Raw genomic sequence first — 20214 nt, 5'->3', positions numbered from 1 at the left:
TCTTATTTTGAAACAGGGTCTTGTTAAATTGGGCTGGGCTTGAACTTGCAATCTTCCTGCCTCAGCCTCCCACAGTGCTGGGATTTACAGGCTTGTGCCACTGTGCCCAGATGACATACAGTTTAGCAAGAACAGTTATTTTTTGTTTTGTTTTGGGGAGTCAGGATCTCATTATGTGATTCAGGCTCATTGTGTGATTCATGTACAAAGAAAATAAGACTATATTATTTGTAACAAAGGAAAGAAGAACATGTGAGGGACTGCATACAAATTTTACTCCAGAACTTAACTGAGAAAAGTACAACGCTGATAGCATGTCAGGGTACAAAAAATAATTAATTTAATACAAAATTTTCCGTCCTCTCTCAATTTAAGACCATCTCTTAGCTGAATCAGAGTAACAGTAAATCTGAAAGGCCCACTTTCAGCAAAGGTAAGATGCAAAGAACAGTTGGGCAAATGAAAGAGATTCTAGTCCAGCTGGAGATCCATGTTCCTAAAGAGTCAAAGGGAACCTACTGTGGAAAAAAGAAGGCTGGGCCTGATACTGGAAGATGTGATTGGATCCTTATTCTTTTGCTAATGTATTAGCTACCATGGAACCTTTGACAAGTCACTGCAGAGCCTTGCTTTCCTCATTATGTTAAGTGAAGACAACAGAGGTGTTGAAAGGCAAATAAAATAGCAGATAAGAAAATGCTATACTAGACCATTAAAGTATAAGGTATTATTACACAGCTACCCACCAGGGTATCATTATTCAACTACATGTTGGAAGTAACTAAAGGGTATTTTCCAACATTGATGATTTTAATATTTAAAGGTATGTTGTAACTGAATGTTCATATAACTCTATTTATCTAAGTCCAACCCTCCCAAAAACACTCCCGTTACTGTCAGACTGAAAAAACTTAAATTTTAAAAGGCTATTAATTTTTGCTAATTATATTCTATTAAGTAAAAATAAGTTTGCCCAATGCAAAAATACATGTGCCCAGTTTCACCTTTCAATTAGTAAGGTAACCATCAAGTTAACTGCAACTTTAGAAGTTTAAAAATTTTTTAAAAATTCATATTACATTATTTAGTTAAGTTGTATGCTAGGAGTATTTCTCTTTTTTTAAACATATTTATTTCTTAAACTTTAAAAGAGCTTACCAGCTGGGCATAGTAGGCTAAGGCAACAGGATCACAAGTTTAAGCCCAGTCTGGGTAATTGAGACCTAGTCTCAAAACATAAAAAGGACTGGGGATACAGCTCAGGGCAAAGATCCTGAGTTCAATTTCCAGTACTCCCACCACCACCACCACGTGTGCCAGCTTACCAATGCTAGGGCTCTCCTTAAGTTCTGTGACCCAGGGCTGGGGATTTAGCTCAGTGGTTTGGCTGCCTGCTGCGCAAGCGCAAGGACCCAAGTTCAATGCCCAGTAACAAAAAACAAAAAACAAAAAAACAAGTTCTGTGACCCGTAGTATTTTAGTTCAACTGTTCCCTCAGGCTGAAGACTCGCCAGAGGGACCAATAGCTTCTGCTTTTGGGGTGGAAAACCACTCCCCCGCCCCCCCAAAAATGCAGCCTCAGGTGTAGTAAGACTACCACAGATCCAGCTCTTCTATGATGGGATGAATCCCCTGGACAACATCCCTGATTGCCAGACTGCTTCTGTTAAGGGTTTGCCTTACTGCAAAGATAACATGACATTGCCAGTTAACTGGGAGTTGATTCTTGGCAATAGTTACCGTTATGGCTTATGTCTAGATGTCCCCCCAAAGCCTCATGCGGTCATTGGTGGGGCTTTTTCAGAGGTGGCTGATCTACAGGGTGTGATGCTAGGATTACTAAATTGGTCCACTGATTTGTTTGGCACCCACCCTAAGCCTGATAGCCTAGATCAGACTACAAAAGGGGCAGAAAGAAGCTGCTAAGATTGCTTGAACTTGCTGTTTGTTGCCTTCAACCTGCCCTGCTTTGACACAGACTATTTCTCCTCTGCAATGCCACCTTGCCTTGGAGCCAGCCAACTGAAACCACGACAAACTGTGAGCCAAATAAACTTTCCTCTAATTTGGGGTGTCGGGTATTTTGTCCCAACAAGATTTTTTTTTTGGTACCGGTGATAGAATTCAGGACCTTGTGTTTGCGAGGCAGGCGGCCGGACCACTGAGCTAAATCTCCAGCCCTCTGTTCCAACGAGAAAAGTAACTAAGTTACAAACTAGTGAAAACAATCTTCATCATGTCTAATCAAAAGAGAAGTGGTTAGGGCTGAGGACTTAGCTCAGGGGCACCAAGGCTGCCTCGAAAGTGTAAGGTTCTGAGTTGGATTCCCGGTAGCCAAAAAAAAAGAGAAAGAGAGGTGGTTGTAAAAACCTATCAAACTACACACTCCTACTACATCATCAGAACCTTAGGGAAACCAGAGCTAGAAACAAAGTTTTATGTGTTTGACTCAATCTGGTTTCTAAGAGTTAACACCTCTCAGTCTGTGGAAAGAAGTGCCTATAAGCAAACTAGCTTAGAGTTTGATCTATTTCTTTTAACTATTTTCTGGAAGCTTTTTGTGAGTAGGACAATAGGATTACAAATATTTTGGAGTTTATGAGCAAATGTGCTCCTGAGTCATGTCAATAAATATGCACAGAATTCTGGCTTTTATAGAAAACTTCTGGTCAATCTGTATGTAAGGTAAAGATTCCTCCTATACCACAAAGTTGTACATTTTGTTAAGTACAGATTTTTGCATAGATTTTCATAACACATGGCTGTGTTGTCTAATATGATAGCCATTAGGCATGTGTGGCTATTTGGCACTGGAAACATAGCTAGTCTAGATTGAGATGTGCTATAAAAGTAAAATAGTACCGGGCCAGGGATTTACCTCAGAGGTTCCACCACCTGCCTCACAAGCACAAAGACCCAAGTTCAATTTCCAGTACCAAAAAAAAGTAAAATAGTACCAAGTTTCAAAGACTTAGAAATAAGAAAAAGAATGGAAGACGACTCATTATTAATTTCATGATTTTTAGGTTGGAACAGCTAATACTACATTAAATATATTATCAAAGTAATTTTACCTTCTTTGTAAATAAGGTTACTAGAATTTTTAAAGTTACGTAAGTAGCCCTTTTTTGTTGCTCACATAATCTTTCAATTAGACAGCTCTGATATGTAGTATGATGCAGTGGTAGAAAAAACATGGCCTTTGGATAATAGGTTCTTTGGTAATCCTCAAAAATCACAGTGTTCTTGTGTATAACATGCATTCAATGCTGTACAGCTGCTAGGGTTGTTGACAGCAATCAAATGAAATAAAAATAGAAAAACCTAATACATATTCCATGCCACAGAAAGGAATTCTTACATTCTGCTTCCGGGAAGTCTGGGCTATAATAACCTCACACTGTTTGGGCTTAATAATTAAGTATAACATATTTTTGGGTTTTTTCCTTCCTTTCTAGAAACCTCAAATAAGAATTGCCTGGGCATATATATTAGTGGTGGGGCACTTGCCTAGCATGCTCTAGGTGTGATCCTCAGCACTGGGAAAAATAAATGAATTACTAATGATAATTGTGGAGGGCCTAAATCTTTAAGGAATGTTAAGATACATATGCAAACGAAGTGCTTTCTTACAGTGAATCTGGGGGAACTAGTATCAGATAAGTATCTATACAACAGATAAACAACAGGGAAGGTGTCTCTCTTCAGCAACTGACTGTTCATTCCTATGCTTGGCTGGGCTTCTGGTGTTTGATTTCTCACTATAAGGCTTTATGCCAGACACAGTCACTTGTGCATTCCCAGAGTCCTTGGATGTTCTTCACCACTTTTAAGTCTCAACTCTAAGTCATAAACTTTGGATTTACAATTTCAGTATTTCCACCTACCACAAACTTGCTTTTTACTAGAACAGGTTTTCTGCTTTATCAAAAGCTTTCTTTAAATGAGGGGAAGGAATCTATGTATGGTAAAGGCATCTTTCTTCTTTCAATTCCTTAATATTGAACCATCCTTGCATTGTATGATTAACTTCACTTGGTTAGGCTACATTATTGCGCTAAATCCCCAGCCCTACATTACTCTTTGAGACAGGGCCTTACTAGGCAGTCCCAGGTGGCCTCAAACTCACAGTCCTCCTGCCTCAGTCACTTGAGTACAGTACTGGAATTACAGGCATGCACCACCACTTGCTTCTTATGTTACTCTTAAGTACAGTATCACCTTTAATAATAAATCAAGGAATAAGGGAAAAGATAATGCAATATAAATTTTTCCAACAAGCCTGAAATGAAGGAGCAAGAAATATCATGAGCTGAATAGTAATGGTACTTTTTTGATTAAAAAAAATTTTTTGCATATAAGTTCCTATTCTAATTATAGGAAATACTTCAAAATGTTCATTTTCTTCTATAAGTTCTGTCTGTCTGTTTTTGAGACAGGGTCTCCCTATGTAGTTCAGGCTGGCCTTGAACTCACTGTGTAGCCCAGACTGGCTTCGAACTTCCAGTGATCCTCTTGCCTCAGTTTCTTGAGTACTGGGATTATAGGTGTGCACCACCACACTTGGCCAAATTCATCCTCTTAATTAACACTTAAGCAAAGTTAAAAATAAGACTAACAATGCCATACTTTAAAATATCAACATACCATACATAAAAAATAATAAAAGAAGGAATTTTTCAGAGGTGATGGCTATAGTTATGAACCTGGCAGTGGTGATGATTTCACAGGTGCATACTTAGCTCAAACATTAAATATGTACAGCTTAAAAGTCAATCATAAAGGGTTTTTTTGGGGGGGAGGGGTAAAGTTCTTTTAGTCTACACTAAATTAGTTAAAAGTTTTGGTTATTTTTTGTTTTTTGTTTTTTTTTGGTACTGGGGATTGAACGCAGGACCTTGCGCTTCTGAGGCAGGCGCTGGAACCACTGAGCTAAATCCCCGGCCCTAAGATAAAAGTTTTAACAAATGGTCCAGATGTGAGCATCTGATTCTCATTTGCCTCAGGACAGAAATTATGGGTCAAGATTAATGGTTTTAAATGCCAAAACAGCACCAACATAACAATTTAAAATGAAATGTATGTAAAATTATTCAACTTTTGTCTTGGAAATAGCCAAGATGTTTTCTATGCAGGTCCACTTAAGAAAATGTAATTGAAGTTGATTTTAATCAACAAAGGCGGGGAATATTCATTTAAATAATGAGGTTTCAATTTAAATTTAGAAACTTTCTTTTTTTTAAGATAAAGTCTTACTATGTTACCTGGGCTAGTTTCAAACTTCTGTGTTCAAGTGATCCTCTTGCCTCAGCTGTTTGAGTATGTGGGACTACAGACATGCACCACCACGCCTGGCTCTCCTATATGCTTTTTAGTAAGCTATCAACCAACGTCATAGCTTCGAAACTGGAACAGTTTTGAATTTCTGTTCTTTAATTATAAATCTTCAAGTGGAAAAAAAGCATACCTCTGGGATTGTTAACCATTCTAACCTTGTACTGCCTAGATGTCCTAGTCGACACCCCACCCGCCCCACACTGGTGATTGAACTCAGGGCCCTCACAATGAGCTACATACATCCCCATTTTTATTTTGAGACAGGGCCTCACTAAATTGCCCAGGCTGGGCTGAAATTTGGGATCCTCCTGCCTCAGCCTCCCAGAGTGCTGGGATTACAGATGTGAACTACCACACAGGCTCACAAAGTAATTTTGGTTACTTAGAAACTCTCAATTTTGAACAAAGTGCAAGATTTTATCTACTGAACTCCTAGCCAATGTGAAACTCTGCTACCTAATATGAATGATTGATATGAATCCAGTTTCAGCTTGAAACCTCAAAGATAGGGTGCAGTTAAGCGCAGATTCCATTGTTTTGGAGAAAGGTCCAATTTCAGTATGAGCCTCCATATTCTCATCTCTAGAACAGAGATAAAATAATTTATCACAATACTGATAGAATTACATGATCATGGGCCAGAGATTTAGCTCAGTGGTTTCGCTGCGCAATCACAAGGACCGGAGTTCGATCCCCGGTACCCAAAAAAAAAGAAAATAGAATTACATGATCATATACTGGCAGTTCTTCTGTACACTATTAAGTTACCATAACCATTAATTAGCCTTTTAGAGACAGATATAGCTAAGGACAAATGAATTAAAGGTGTAATTCAACAACTAATCATGAAGAATAATCATACTTTTCTTAAATTTTTCTTCTAAAGTTAACTTTCAATTTATCACAGCCAGGGTTTTAATATCAATTTCCCCACATTTCCTCTGCTAGTTCTCCACCACTTTGTCAAAATACAACAAAATGGGGTGGTGAATTTGGGGAAAAAATAATTATGTATTTCCCACTCAAACTGTAAGGCTTTCTAGATTATCTGTATGCTTATTTACTTCCATTCATTCCAATATCCCAGTTACTAATGTATCAGGAAAGAAAAGGACAGAAATAATGTAACTTTAAAGTATCAACATTCAATTAGTAAAAAACCATTTCTTTGCCAGTAAAATGTTCATTCTGTTTAACTGTGTGACCTAACTCCTGGGAATTTGTCCTAAAGAAAGTAACTCAAGGGAAAAGGCCATTTATCCCACAGAAGAATGGTTAATTAAATGGTGAAACAGCATGTCAATTAGATCTGTGAAGGCATTAAAAATTACAATTATGAGGGCCGGGGATTTAGCTCAGTGGTTTTGCCGCCAGCTGTGCAAGCGCAAGGACCCAAGTTCGATCCCCGGTACCAAAAAAAAAAAAAAAAAAAAAAAAAATTATAATTATGAAGACCATTCGACCGTTGGGGAAATGCATACAAGGCTCGGTGGGGAAAAGTACAAAAATTATATACTCAGTACAATTATAATTACTCATAAAAATAAGATATGGTCACAGCATGAAAAACATTAAAACAGAATTGACAATTTAGCAGGGATAAAATGGTACAGATAATGAGTGAATACCAATTTCATTGAACACTGTTTATAAAATATTTTCATTTGCTTTTTTACTAAATTTGCTTCCCTACAAAAGAATTATTAGACACCCATGGGGTTGTAAAACACTGCCCCTTTTATTTTGAAATAGGGTCTCATTAAAAATTGCTTAGAGTGGCCTCAAAATTGTGGTATTCCTACCTCAGCTTTCTAGAGGGCTGAAATTATAGACATGTACCACCATGTTGGGTAGGAAATAGCAAGCAAAACAGAAAAACCAATGTTTCAAAACAGAAGCCTTAGACCTCAGTCTTTCTCCCCCTTAGCGGCATACATGGGTAACAACATACTCTGAAGGCTATGTAGCTTGGTGGTGGTAGAGTGCTTGCCTAATGTGTGAGGACCAAGGTTCAACCCCAATACTGAAAAATAAATGCTCTGTTTTTTGCGGGGTTTTTTTGGTATCGGGAATCAACCTCGAGACCTTGCGCTTGCAAGGCAGGTGGCAGAACCACTGAGCTAAATACTGGGCAGATGCTCTGAACTTAAACTGACTACCCTAGGCTACAATCTCAACAACTTCGTGGTATGAACAAAGGCATTTAACTTGTCAAAACCTCATGAAAGTTTAAAGCATATCATTTTTTGGTATACATAACTGCTTAAACAAACAAATACGCCAAAGTGACTATCTGTAAAATAGGCAGTTCAATCTGCCTCTCTCTAATCTGCTGTTATCAGGAAATAGTTAATAATTCTGTTTGAACTGCAACTGTTTTACAAAATAGTTATTGTTATCATCATCGACTATGGTTACTACTTCTACTTCCACTACTAAGAAGCCAGCTGAAAAAGCTGGTTAGAGTTTACTTCATGACTTGAATGAAAAATCTTCTAATCTCAAAATGTCACTTAAAACAAATGGGCAAGGTAAGAGTTCACAATCAAGAAGGAAAGATATAGAATAGATCCACAAATAAATGTGTGGCATTGTTCCTGTGAGAAGGAGTACAGAAAAGTGCTTCCAGGATTTTGAGACAGTTTTCCTCATAAAGACAGTGAAAGTACTGAGAATGCATGCACAATGTTTAGCAGAACCTTTTAAGAAAAAATAATGCTATTATTCCTAATGAAAGACGTTAACTGTAATTTATTTCATTAAATGTCACTGAAAAGCTAACACGATCGTAGCACTGTACTAAACAGGATACAAATATGAACTGCAATTACAACTTTCAGGGAGTTCATGTAATGAGTCAAATAAAAGAGGTACTTCAAGTAGACTGGCAATGAGTACATACAAAAACAGGGAAGACTTAGCTGAATCTCATGTGTACAATCAAATCATAGGTATTTATCTTCTCAAACACTGTTCTGGGTCATGGCCACACTTGAAATCAGCTGAAAACTAAGATTCTTTCTATCAAATGAAGAGTAAGTTCACAAACACTTTATTTCTGCACCAAAATCCAGAACTGCATGCATATATATCTCCCCCAAGTCATCTCTTGAGACTTCACTCAGCCCACCCTCCTAACATACATCTTAGTTCACTGGCTTGCAAATTCTATGGCTGACTTTTCAGCTTTACAATAAGGAACAGATGGCCTACCCAGCATAAGCTCTCACAAGAACTAATTTTTACCAATCACATATGATTAAAATCCAGACTTATACCTACAGATTAGTGAGCAACAGAAACCCTTATAATGATGTGACAATTATTCAGTGTGACAGCTGTTTGTACCACTAACAAATGTGAGTTTTAAAACATAGGCTAACACCTCTGGTTCCCTGGGATTAAAGCAAAACAAAACAAATCAACAACCAAAAAACCTTGAGTTACAATACCACACATAGACTAAATTACAATATCACAGGTATAAAGCAATTCACTGCAAAGAAATTTTTACAAAGTGAGTTACCCTTATAAAATAGGTAACCAACAAAAAAGCCCACTGACATACATAACCACTAATTCTAGCATTCATGCTATATACTTGTACCAAAGCTTCAGGAATATTTTCATTAAATTAGAAAAAATTGCAATCTTCTCTACATACTGTAAAGTCCTACTCAAATGGAGTCCTACCAAAATGTGATCCTTCCATAAGCAGCTGCATCATGAAGACTACAGTACATTTCTGTTCACATCACAGGGTCCTAAATATATGATTTGTTCACTTTTATTTCAGAAAAAGCCAGTCTCTGCCCATCAGGTTGTAAGCTCCTTCAGAGTTGGATCCCTATCTATCTTGATCACTGCCATATTGACAGTGCCAAGTCAGTGGCCAGAACACAGTACATACTTGCTTCTTAGTCAGACATACAGTAAAGCCAAGTTTTAGATGGGTTATAGATACTACCTACATATTTTCCTAATAGCATACTAGGTAAAAAAACAATCAGGATATGGGCCCGGGATTTAGCTCAGTGGTTCCTGCACCTGTCTTGCCAGAGCAAGGTCCCAAGTTCCATCCCCAGTACCAAAAAAAAAAGGAAAAGAAAGAAAGAAAATTCAGAGTTTATAGCCGGGTGTGGTGGTGCACACCTGTAATTGCAGCACTCAGGAGGATGAGCCAGGAGGATTGCTGTAAGTTTGAGGCCAGCCTGAACTACAAAGGGAAACCCTGCCTCAAAAAACCAGAAAATAAAAATTAAAAAATTTAAAAATCAAGATTTAAAATTAGGATCAGAACTCTTAACACTGATATAAATCCAATTAAAAACAAGGTAAGGGCCGGGGATTTAGCTCAGTGGTTTCGCCACCTGCTGCACAAGCGCAAGGACCCAAGTTTGATCCTGGTACCAAAAAAAAAAAAACCAAGGTAAAAGCTTGGCATGGAGGCACACACCTATGTGCCCACCTACTCAGGAGGCTGAGACAGGAGGATCTCAAATATGAAGCCAGCCAGAGCAATTGAGACACTGTTTCAAAAGCAAACAAAACAAATGAAAACAAAACCCAAGGCAAATTTAAATTCAAATTAAGAACAATGCAGCTTTGCGCAGTGGCAGTAGCCAATGAGGTCTATCCAAGGCAGGATTATTGCTAATTGAAAACTTTTCCCAAGAACAATGTATCTGCTGGGTGTGGTGGCACAGCCTGTAATCCCAGCTACTACGGAGGCTGAAGCAGGACAATTCCCAGTTGGAGGCCAGCCTAGGCAATTTAGTGAGCTCACAATAAATAGAGCTGAGAATACAATGCATGTGTAAGGTTCTGGGCTCAATTTGGAAGGGGATTGGGGTATGGGAGGATAACAACAAGGTTAATAACAGAAGAAAACTCAGGCACTCATCTATTTTAAAGCAATATGAGCAGAGCATGGTGTTGCACACTCGTAATCTCAGTACTAGGGAGGCTGAGGCAGGAAGATCACTGTGAGTTTGAGGCCAGCCTGGGCTACATGGTAAGATTCTGTCTCAAAAAATAAAACAAAAGGGCTGGGGATTTAGCTTAGTGGCACTGTTCCTGCCTGGCAAGTGCAAGGTCCTGAGTTCGATCCCCAGTAAAGGGAGGGGGAGGAACCTCATTGAAATGAACACGTAATATTTATGCATTTTAATTAAATATTTCAAAAATCACTGAAAAAGGAGCCTACCACTCATTCCACTGTCCCCTTTCTATAATTGCTGTATGTAGATGTTATAATGCTTCTTTTTGTTGTTGTTAAATTCTTTTATTGGTACATTTTAGGTATAATGCTTCTTAACATGTGGAAATCAGGCAAGTAGTGCAAAACTATGGCATGGGTGCTACAGCTAGCTGTTTGTTATTAAAAGCTCTAAAAGGTTCTCCATCAATGACACAGGCTGTCTCTGTACAGTAACTACAAAAGGTTCTTCTTTCAGATTCTTTGTAAAGCTGTTAAGCTATCCTTCAGCTTTCCTGAAGTATTTCATCCTGAAGGTTGAACTTGATAATTAGACCAGCACTCTTGGGTCCTGACTGACCAGAATTCACTTCTAATCAATAACAGATGTAGGAATGATGCCAGGTTGGGCCTCATGCCAAAGTAACAATTTTTCTTCTATTCAAGAGCAAATACCCTTCTTAAGCTCCAAGTCATCCAAATGGAGCAAATAACATCTGGAAGTATACTGCAATGCCATGTGTTTGGCCCCTTTCTATGATAGCTCTAGGCACTACAAGCTGAGGGCTGTTGCGCCAGCCTTGTGGGACACCGCAGAGTACATCAACTCTGAAGCCTTGCAACATGAAGGTGCTAAAAACTCTAAGGAAAAAGTAGCAGCAAATGAGTGCAAGCAGAAGTTTACTTAAGAAAACTCTACTATGGTTCTTTTTACAGATTATTTATCTCATTTCCACATTAAACTTTAGTCTCCAATTATTTGTTTACAGTCTTGACATCTCAATTCTTTACCATTTGGTGTGGGGGGGTGTCCTATTTTAAAAAGATAATTAATACTCTCAAGAAAGCTCCCTATTCAATATAAAATGACTCATTTATAAATTGCCCTAGAAAATGTTGCCAATTTTTTTTTTCGTTTTGGGTTTGAGACAGTCTGGCTATGTAGTTCAGGCTGGCCTCGAACTCATGGCAATCCTCCTGCTAGGATTACAGGTGTGCATCACCATGCCTGGTGACTTTACCAAATTTTTTTTTTTGGTACCGGGGATCGAACTCAGGACCTTGTGCTTGCAAGGCAGGCAGTGGCACCACTGAGTTAAATCCCTGGCCCGTCTTTACCACATTTTAAAGATATGAATTTTTTTTTTTGTACTGTAGATCAAAATCAAGGACTCACACACATTAGATAAGTACTCTATCACAGGAACTACACCCCATTCCCCACAGAGTTTTAAACAAGTGGAGTTACCACTTTACTCAAACAGAGGCTGAGGCTCAGGGAAGTTAAATTACGCCCAAGCTCTTGAGCTAGGAAGAGGTAACAGTTCTATTGGGCTCCAGAGCCCATACTATGGCAAAAGAAGCTGAAATTGAGGAATGCTGAAATAGTAAATTGTTATAGGGCTCAATGAATGAAACTTGCACATCATGACCAAGAATTTAGAGAAAACAAATGAACAATGATAATAGTTCAGTGAAATTCATACTGTTCCTATCTTTCTTCACAAATATATGATGGTAAAGATGGTCTACAGCTGAAACAGACCCTAGGAAGTTGTAAGACTGAAGTGTAGAGGGTACTACAGAGGAGCCAATTTATGTCCTCAAATCACAATCAGAGGCTTCCGATAAAACTGTCACTCTGTCAAATGAATGGGCCTGAGAATTAGCACAGGGGGGATCTTTAAGGTTTTAATTACAAATAAACCAAGATTTCAAAATGTTGGTGCCACAATAAGATCACTTCTTTTTTCCTTCAAAATTAATAACCAAGAAAATTTATTTCTTAACTATCTCCAAAAATCCACACATTTTAGAAAAATGAGTGAATACTAAGTAAACATAGGCAAAACTATAAAGGGTCGCCAGCAGTCACTGCTCACTGAAATGATGGTTTTAACAATACACCCTCACCAGGCATGGTGGTGAATGATTATAATTTCTGCACTCAGGAGACTGAGGTAAGAGAAATAAGAGTTTGAAGGTAGCCTAGACTACACAGCAACACACTGTCACAAAAAGAGACGAGAGAGAGAGAGAGAGAGAGAGAGAGAGAGAGACAGAGAGACACAGAGAGACAGAGAGAGACAGAGAGAGACAGAGAGAGAGAGAGAGAAGGAGAGGGCAGCAAGCCAGGGCACATGCCTACAATCCCAGTACTCTGAGAGGCTGAAGCAGGAGGACTGCACATTCAAGCTCAACCTGGGCAATTTAGTGACTTAGTGAGATCCTGTCTAAAAATGAGGGGGGAGGGGGTAGAGAGAGGCGGGGGGGCAACTGGGGACACAGCTCAATCTCAATACAAAAGCCTTGGGCTCAATCCTCAGTACTGCACATAAATGAGTAAGCCAGGTGTTGTGACACACATTTGAAACCCTGGCACTTGGGAGGCTGAGGCAGAAGGATTGCTGTAGTTTGAGGGCAGCCTGGACTGCATAGTGAGACCCTGTCTCAAATATATAAAAAATTAAAACTTAGAGCCGGTGTTTGGCTCAGAGGTTCCGCCACCTGCCTTGCAAGCGCAGAGTCCTGAGTTTGATCCCTGGTACCAAAAAAAAAAACCCCAAACAAACAAACTTAAAAATTGAGTGAATGAATATTTAAAAGAAAAAAAAAAAGCTAAAATGTTTCCAGGTAATGGACTGTTTTCCAAACAAACTGAAAGATGGAGGAACACAATCAGCTAGAAAAAAATCTCTTTGGCAATGTGTGTCACAATTAGAACCCACTCAATTCATCTATTATGACAGCTCAATCATATTTTGGCATTAAACTAAAATTGGTATAGGAATGCTGGCCTAAACATGCAATAATTGAACTGAGGAAAGTATCAACTATAGGATCTCATAGATAATACAGAATATTCCCACAGATAGAGCACTTATAAGTTTGGAATGGTTTCACTTGTATTCTTGCAAACTCTGTTTCTTCAGAGGTATGAGCAGAAATCTAGATATGCTGTAGCAAAATTGTACAGCTGGAGTTTGCAGATGCCAGGCTGTTAGCTCTGATCAGCAACCATGCTGTCTGCCTTGCTGTGGCCCTCCTGCTGGCTGCCTCAGTCAGCACTCGAGGCTGTGCCCAGAGAATTGAAGAGGATTCTGCTTAAGACTGCACCGTTTGCAGTCAAGCTACAGAAAAAGACCATCTTATCTGGGGACTAAAACGCTGATGGGATGATGATGCCTGTTTTCTCCTCCATAAAAATAAAAATACTAGCCTGTGATCCTAGCACTGAGAAAGCTGAAATAGGAATATTACTGTGAGTTCAAGGCCACCCTGGACTACACAGTGAGTTCAAAGCTAGCCTGAACTACATGGCGAGACTCTGTCTCAAAAAACTAAAAATAAATAAAGAAAAATACTACTACCTGGATTTTATTCCCTATGTCTGGGGGTCCATTATGAGGGTAAAAAGCTTTGAAAATTAAAAGCACAATGCAAATATGAGGCTATAGGGGGGAATGAATCTAAACAACATAAATGGAAGGTAGATGAGCACTCTGACAGACAAATAACAAAGTATACCATCAGAGTGAACTAAGTATTAATGGCTACTATTAAGAGGAGACCTTCACAGCAGATATTAAACAAGCACAATGCCTATAAAACAGGTTGTGTTCTCTATGCCCTCCTTTCCCTGTCTCAGGCACTTTAAAACTTCAACTTTAAGGTTCAACTCAAACATCTTCTCTTCATTAATACTGGAGCCTATCCCTCTGTGAATTCTCTGATGACCTTTTATAACCATACCTCCTAGTACAGTATCTGATACAGAGTCTAGACTCCATTAATACTTTCTAATTCCAGTTAACCAACTACAATACAGTACAGAAAGGTTTCTGGACCTTTTGTAATAAGGCAAAGCTCCCTAAACTAAATGCCAAGCTGTATTAGAGATGTGTGAATAATTATGAGTTTACTAAAATACTGAATCCCTCAGTCTGGAACAACCAATCAGAACATATTTTATATGTGGATTATGATAAGAACAGAGGTTAGGAAATACAATAGAAATGTGACTGTTTTAATTTTTTAAATATTAAACTAATATTAAGCAGGACTAAGTACTATACAAATGACAACATCAACTGAGGCAAAAAAAAAAAAAAAAGACTAGATACTGCTGACTAGAGTGAACATTTTAGAACACTGACATCAGGTAAAGAAAGCATCATATCCAGCAAGAGAAAATAACATGCTACTTCACATAAGAAGTCAGTCTGTGCAAACACCATATGGTCTGCTAATTTAATCAAAATACTGGAATTAACTTTTTCATCTGCAGATAAAAATTAAGTTGCCAGAAATATTTCAAAAATGATTTTGCCACCCAAATGTCCAATAAAACACATACAGAATCCCAGTTTATTCATCTAACCTTTTTTTGAAAGCACAAAATGCTTTATTGGCCACATTTTGGGGAAAAAAGGAAAAGATTGATGTACAGTAATCTTTTCACTTTAAATCTGTATTTGACCATATATAGATATTCCCTGTTTAACAACCTACCTGGTTATAACTATTGGGACTTACAACCAAGGCATGCCATTCTGACTTAGGACCTGCCATTTAGACTTACAACACAACCCCACCCCCATTTTTTTGTACAGTTCTGTGTATCTACTTTATAGAGCTTCAGTGACTTTTTTGGTCCAGTACAAACTGTTTATACAGTACTATAACTTTTGCTGATTGTACTGTAGTTTTATGTTCTATAATACATTACAGTACTGCATGTTAAGTTATAAAAAAAAAGTTACACAAATAAAAGCAAAGTCATCAAGTTAAGAGTTTCCTTTGACCATTTCTTTGTTCTGAATATTGCAATGTTAAACCAAGTATGGTAGCACATGGCTGTAATCTCAGCACTTGGGAAGCTGAGGCAGGAGGATTGCCAGGAGTTTGAGGCTACCCTGGGATACACAGTAAGCTCAAGGCCAGCCTGGACTACAGAGACCCTGTCTCAAAAAAAGTGGGGGGACTCAACTACTGTAGTGTACATACTATGTATATACAGTTCCTCATTTAGTGACCAATTCAACTAGTGACCTAACTCCCTAGGCTCAATTCCTATTGGGGGGGGCACATTTAGAAGACCCCCCCCCAAAAATCTTCATAGCACAAATACTAACCTGTTAAAAATGTATTACACACTGCTTTACCTGAAGGCTTCTCTTCACAGGAGCTATCAGGTAAAATGTTGGTTGCCAGGGACTCTTCAAATTATATAACCTTTTGGGCCAGGGATTTAGCTCAGTGGTTTCACCGCCTGCTGCACAAGCGCAAGGACCAGAGTTCGATCCGCGGTACCAAAAAAAATTATATAACCTTTTTATAAACTCCAGGAGAAACAGAAAGGGAAAGGGAAAGGGAAAGGGAAAGGGAAAGGGAAAGGGAAAGGGAAAGGGAAAGGGAAAGGGAAAGGGGGAAGAAAAACAAAAAGACATTTCCCCAAGAGAAATGGCCAAATGTTTTTTTGATTGGTACAAGTTCCATTAAGTTTAAAATACTGAAACTGTTATTTTAAATGTCAGAATTAGCAAATAACTTATTTTCAGATGTTGTAAACAGAAACTTTACTTTAAAACTGAGTTGCACACTCAGTAAGCTGAGGCAAGAGGATCACAAGTTAGTTCAAGGCCAGCCTAGGCAATTTAGCTGTCTCAAAAGAAAAACTTTTTTTGTGTGTTTTTTTTTTTTGATACAGGGTCTCCCTATATAATCCAGGCTGTCCTAGAACTCATTATGTAGCCCAGGCTGGCCAAGAACTACTGACAGTCCTCCTACCTCACCTTCCTGAGTGCTGGGATTACAGGCATGTACTGCAACACCCAGAATTCAAAATAAAATAAAAACTTTTAAAAGGACTGGTGGCCAGGTATGGTGGCGCACGTATGTAATCCCAGCACTTGGGAGCCTGAGGCAGAAGGATTGCTGTGAATTTGAGGTCAACCTGGGAGACATATTGAGTTCAAGGCCAGCTTGAACTGCATAGTAAAACCCTGTCTCAAAAATAAAGAGAAGGGCCAGGATTTAGCTCAGTGGCACTTGGGCCTGCCTTGCAAGCGCAAGGTCCTGAATTCGAGCCCCAGTACAGAAAGGAAGGAAGGGAGGGAGGGCGGGAGGGGAGAGAAGAGGGGAGAGAAGAGGGGAGAGAAGAGGGGAGAGAAGAGGGGAGAGAAGAGGGGAGAGAAGAGGGGAGAGAAGAGGGGAGAGAAGAGGGGAGAGAAGAGGGGAGAGAAAGGGGGAGAGAAAGGGGGAGAGAAAGGGGGAGAGAAAGGGGGAGAGAAAGGGGGAGAGAAAGGGGGAGAGAAAGGGGGAGAGAAAGGGGGAGAGAAAGGGGGAGAGAAAGGGGGAGAGACAGAGAAAAGGAGGGAAGGAGGGAGGACGATGTAGCTAACCCTAACCCTAACCCTAACCCTAAGTACCTGCCCTCTCTAACAAAATCAAAATAATAAACCCTAAGTTGCATAGCTCAATATTCAGTTGTCAAAAATCAGTCTCCCCATCCTATTTTGGCAGAGTTAAGCACTTAACTTAGGGCCTTCACACTGAGCTACATCCTTAGCCCTTTTTTATTTTTCATTTTTGAACCAGTGCCTCATCAAGTCACTACACTGCCCTAACTTGTGAGCCTGCTGCCTTAGCCTCCAAGAGTACTGGGGGGGGGGGGGTGTCACAGGCATGCTGCACCACACCTGTCAGTTACCATCTCTTGACTTCCTGGGCTCTTAATTTATACTACCAGAATACTCTCCAGGGATAGGAGTAGTGACTTTGTCAAGGTCACAATACAAATCATCAGGAAACAATAACAACTCAGACTGCCCTTAAAATTGAATACTTAAACCTGGTGTGGTAGCACATGCCTGAAATCCCAGCACTCCAGAGGCTGAGACAGGAGAATTGCTGTGAGTTTGAGGCCAGCCTCGGCTACATAGTCAGTTCAAGGCCAGTCTAAATTACACAGCAAGACCTTGTCTCAAAAAACAAACACAAAACAAAAAATTTGGATACTTAAATTTTATATTTACAACCATGACTTAGAACAATAACCAAAATGGAACACATGAATTTACTTACTGATAAAGGATGGAGTTTAGGATACCATCTTGACTATTTACTGAAAGTACTATTATTTGAAGTAAACTAGAACAGCTATTTGTGCAAACAAGATAATGCAAAACAAAAAGATTTAATATCAAATGTATGTAGGCAAAACACACTATTACTTTAAATTAGGTCCCTTTCCTAATATACTGCCCACCTCAATTATATTTAATAAACTAAAAAGCAAGTGATGGAAACTTTTGTGTTCCCTACTCCAGCCTAGCGGTCTACTGAGCCATCATTTACTTGAATACTATGGGTGTGGTATGAAATATTTAAAGCAGTGACTAAAATTTTCCATAAAAGTCCATCCAGACCCTAAATGCTTTACTATTCATTAACAAGAGTCATCTCCAGACATTTAAAAGATCTACTATTCCATTTATGCCACTCTGGTTTTTCTACATTTAATATTTAGGAGGTAAAGAGGGGATAAAAACGGGTAATTAGTTTTGCTTGTAAAACGTTCATCACAGTTGTAGTGCCAACTGAGCTATATGGCCTATTGGGGAGCTAATAGATTTCAGGGTATTATAGTTTCAGTAATAGAGGTGGGGGTTGTGGTGGAAATCAATAAATGGCTACTACTTCTTTGCACAGACCCATATGGAAGTAATCAAGCGCAAGGGTGCCAGCTGGGGCCAATAACAGTCACCTGCAGTTCAGGGACATGGGGGTTTCAGATGGGTTTTTAATGCTAATTTCCTACAGAAACAATGAGCTAGAAAGAGCAGAGTAACAGACGAGGCCGGATGAAGAGAGACCAGTCAGAACAATGGCTGCACCTGGTGTTGGGAGCAGAGGGACAGAGCCGGCACGTGCCCGCCGGCAGCAGAGGGCACATCTGTCACCCAAAGCAGCCCATCCCCCAGCTCTACCAGCAGGGTAAGTGATGAAGGGTCTCTAAACATTAACAGCTTGCCACACAGCAACAGGTTTGAGTTTTTAAGACTGCTGCATTCTCTACATGCACTCTTCTCTCATGACTAAGAATTAGTTAAAGCAGCAGGGTTGGTTTCCTGTCAATCTAAAGTGAGGCATACTACAAATACATACATACACACACACACAACACATTTTAAGTAAGTCTCTTGGTTATTGTGGCCTCAGTGTTTTGAGAGACTAAGAAAAATCACATGAAATGATAAATCTTGAGTATGCAGCAAGTATCATACTAGTTACTAATTTAATCCCTGGAACTCATTTTTACTCCTATTTTACAGGTGAGAAAACTGAGGCTTGGAGAAGACAGTTACATTAGTTAATGGTTCCATAGCTAATGCCAAAGCCCACATATAATACTTCATTGCCGGGGCCAGCTGATGGTAACCAAACTGAGAGGCTGTTCACAGAGTGGGCTGAAGATGAATACCAGAGGACTTGGATCTCAGCTAAAGGACAGTATTCCATCCAGTTACTGAACTTTCAGCAAAGTGGGCCTTTTGAAAGTCATGATCTTCTGCAGAAAGGTTTTTCTTGTGCGAAAAATGAACTATTACCAAGTCATCCTCTTGAATTATCAGAAAAAAATTGCCAATTATGGATTTGGATGATCTAGCTTTGACCTCTTAAGCCTTGGATTTTCAAGTTTCTGAGGGACAGACATATCCACTAGCCACAGTTCCAGCTCAACCAAGATAAAATGAATTTTTCTACACTAAGGAACATCCAGGGTCTCTTTGCTCCTCTAAAATTACAAATGGAATTCAAGTCAGTACAACAGGTTCGGCGTCTTCCATTTCTTTCAAGCTCAAACCTTTCATTGGATATTTTGAGGGGTAATGATGAGACCATCAGATTTAAAGATATTCTCAATGATCCATCACAGAGTGAACTCTGGGGGAACCACACTTGATGGTGGAATATAAACTTGGTTTACTGTGATACATGTGCTGTTCATGAAGCAGAGGGGCTGTTGTGATAGCTGTCTTTTGTTATAGTTTGATGTATACAACATTAAAAGTACTGACACAGGAGGAAAAAAAAATACTTCATTGCCTTTCTTCTACCTGTCCTACCAGAACCAAATGAAAATTCATATCCTATTTACTTTAGCTCCAGTAATGAGGCAACTCCAGATAATATGTACATATACATGTTCTACACAAAACTGCACCTTGCCTTGTCAGGCATCTCTAACAAGCTGCTCAAGATTAAATGGTAACAGGATTTCTACTAGCCATTGCTTTAAACAAAGCATAAAGATATGCTTTTGCAGGTTTTGTTTGGGCTTTCTTGTTTCTTTGCAGTACTGGGGATTGACCCAAAGCTTTTGCACTGAACTACATCTCCAGCCCCTTCTTTTTTTTGGTACCGGGGATCGAACTCAGGTCCTTGTGCTTGTGCATGCTTTTGCAGGTTTTGACATGCTGTAGAAAAATACATTCGTATACATTCTAAATTCCTTAGCATAAATGGGTCACCATATAGTTCTTAAAAGTTAAATGCTGGGGCTGGGGATTAGCCTAGTGGCACTGTGCCTGCCTTGTAAGCGTAAGGTCCTGTGTTCAATCCTTGGTACGGGGGACGGGGGTGGGGGGGGCACAAAACATTAAATGCTGTTTGGG

The 20214-nt window shown here is 39.3% G+C and overlaps 2 protein-coding genes and 1 pseudogene across 15 annotated transcripts in view; 2 read left to right on the top strand and 1 right to left on the bottom strand.

Annotated features, from left to right (window-relative positions):
* Positions 1 to 20214, bottom strand: part of Cbfa2t2 (CBFA2/RUNX1 partner transcriptional co-repressor 2) — a 134954-nt gene that overhangs the window by 56181 nt on the left and 58559 nt on the right. The gene's annotated exons all lie outside the window — the stretch shown is intronic.
* On the top strand, positions 9939 to 10016 carry LOC147824704 (U4 spliceosomal RNA; annotated as a pseudogene).
* LOC106007969 (large ribosomal subunit protein P1-like) overlaps positions 18400 to 20214 on the top strand; it is a 51447-nt gene continuing 49632 nt past the window's right edge. Inside the window, exon 1 of the mRNA XM_087188574.1 lies at positions 18400 to 18532. Coding sequence (XP_087044700.1) covers positions 18400 to 18532 — 133 coding nt within the window. The remainder of the gene's footprint in view (positions 18533 to 20214) is intronic.

Source organism: Heterocephalus glaber, unplaced genomic scaffold (assembly GCF_053883595.1).
Source record: "Heterocephalus glaber isolate CG9 unplaced genomic scaffold, H.glaber_assembly_v1.0 deba00001532, whole genome shotgun sequence".
NCBI lineage: Eukaryota > Metazoa > Chordata > Mammalia > Rodentia > Bathyergidae > Heterocephalus > Heterocephalus glaber.
Note: the sequence above shows the minus strand (reverse complement) of the source record. Positions and strands in the feature narration are given on the sequence as shown.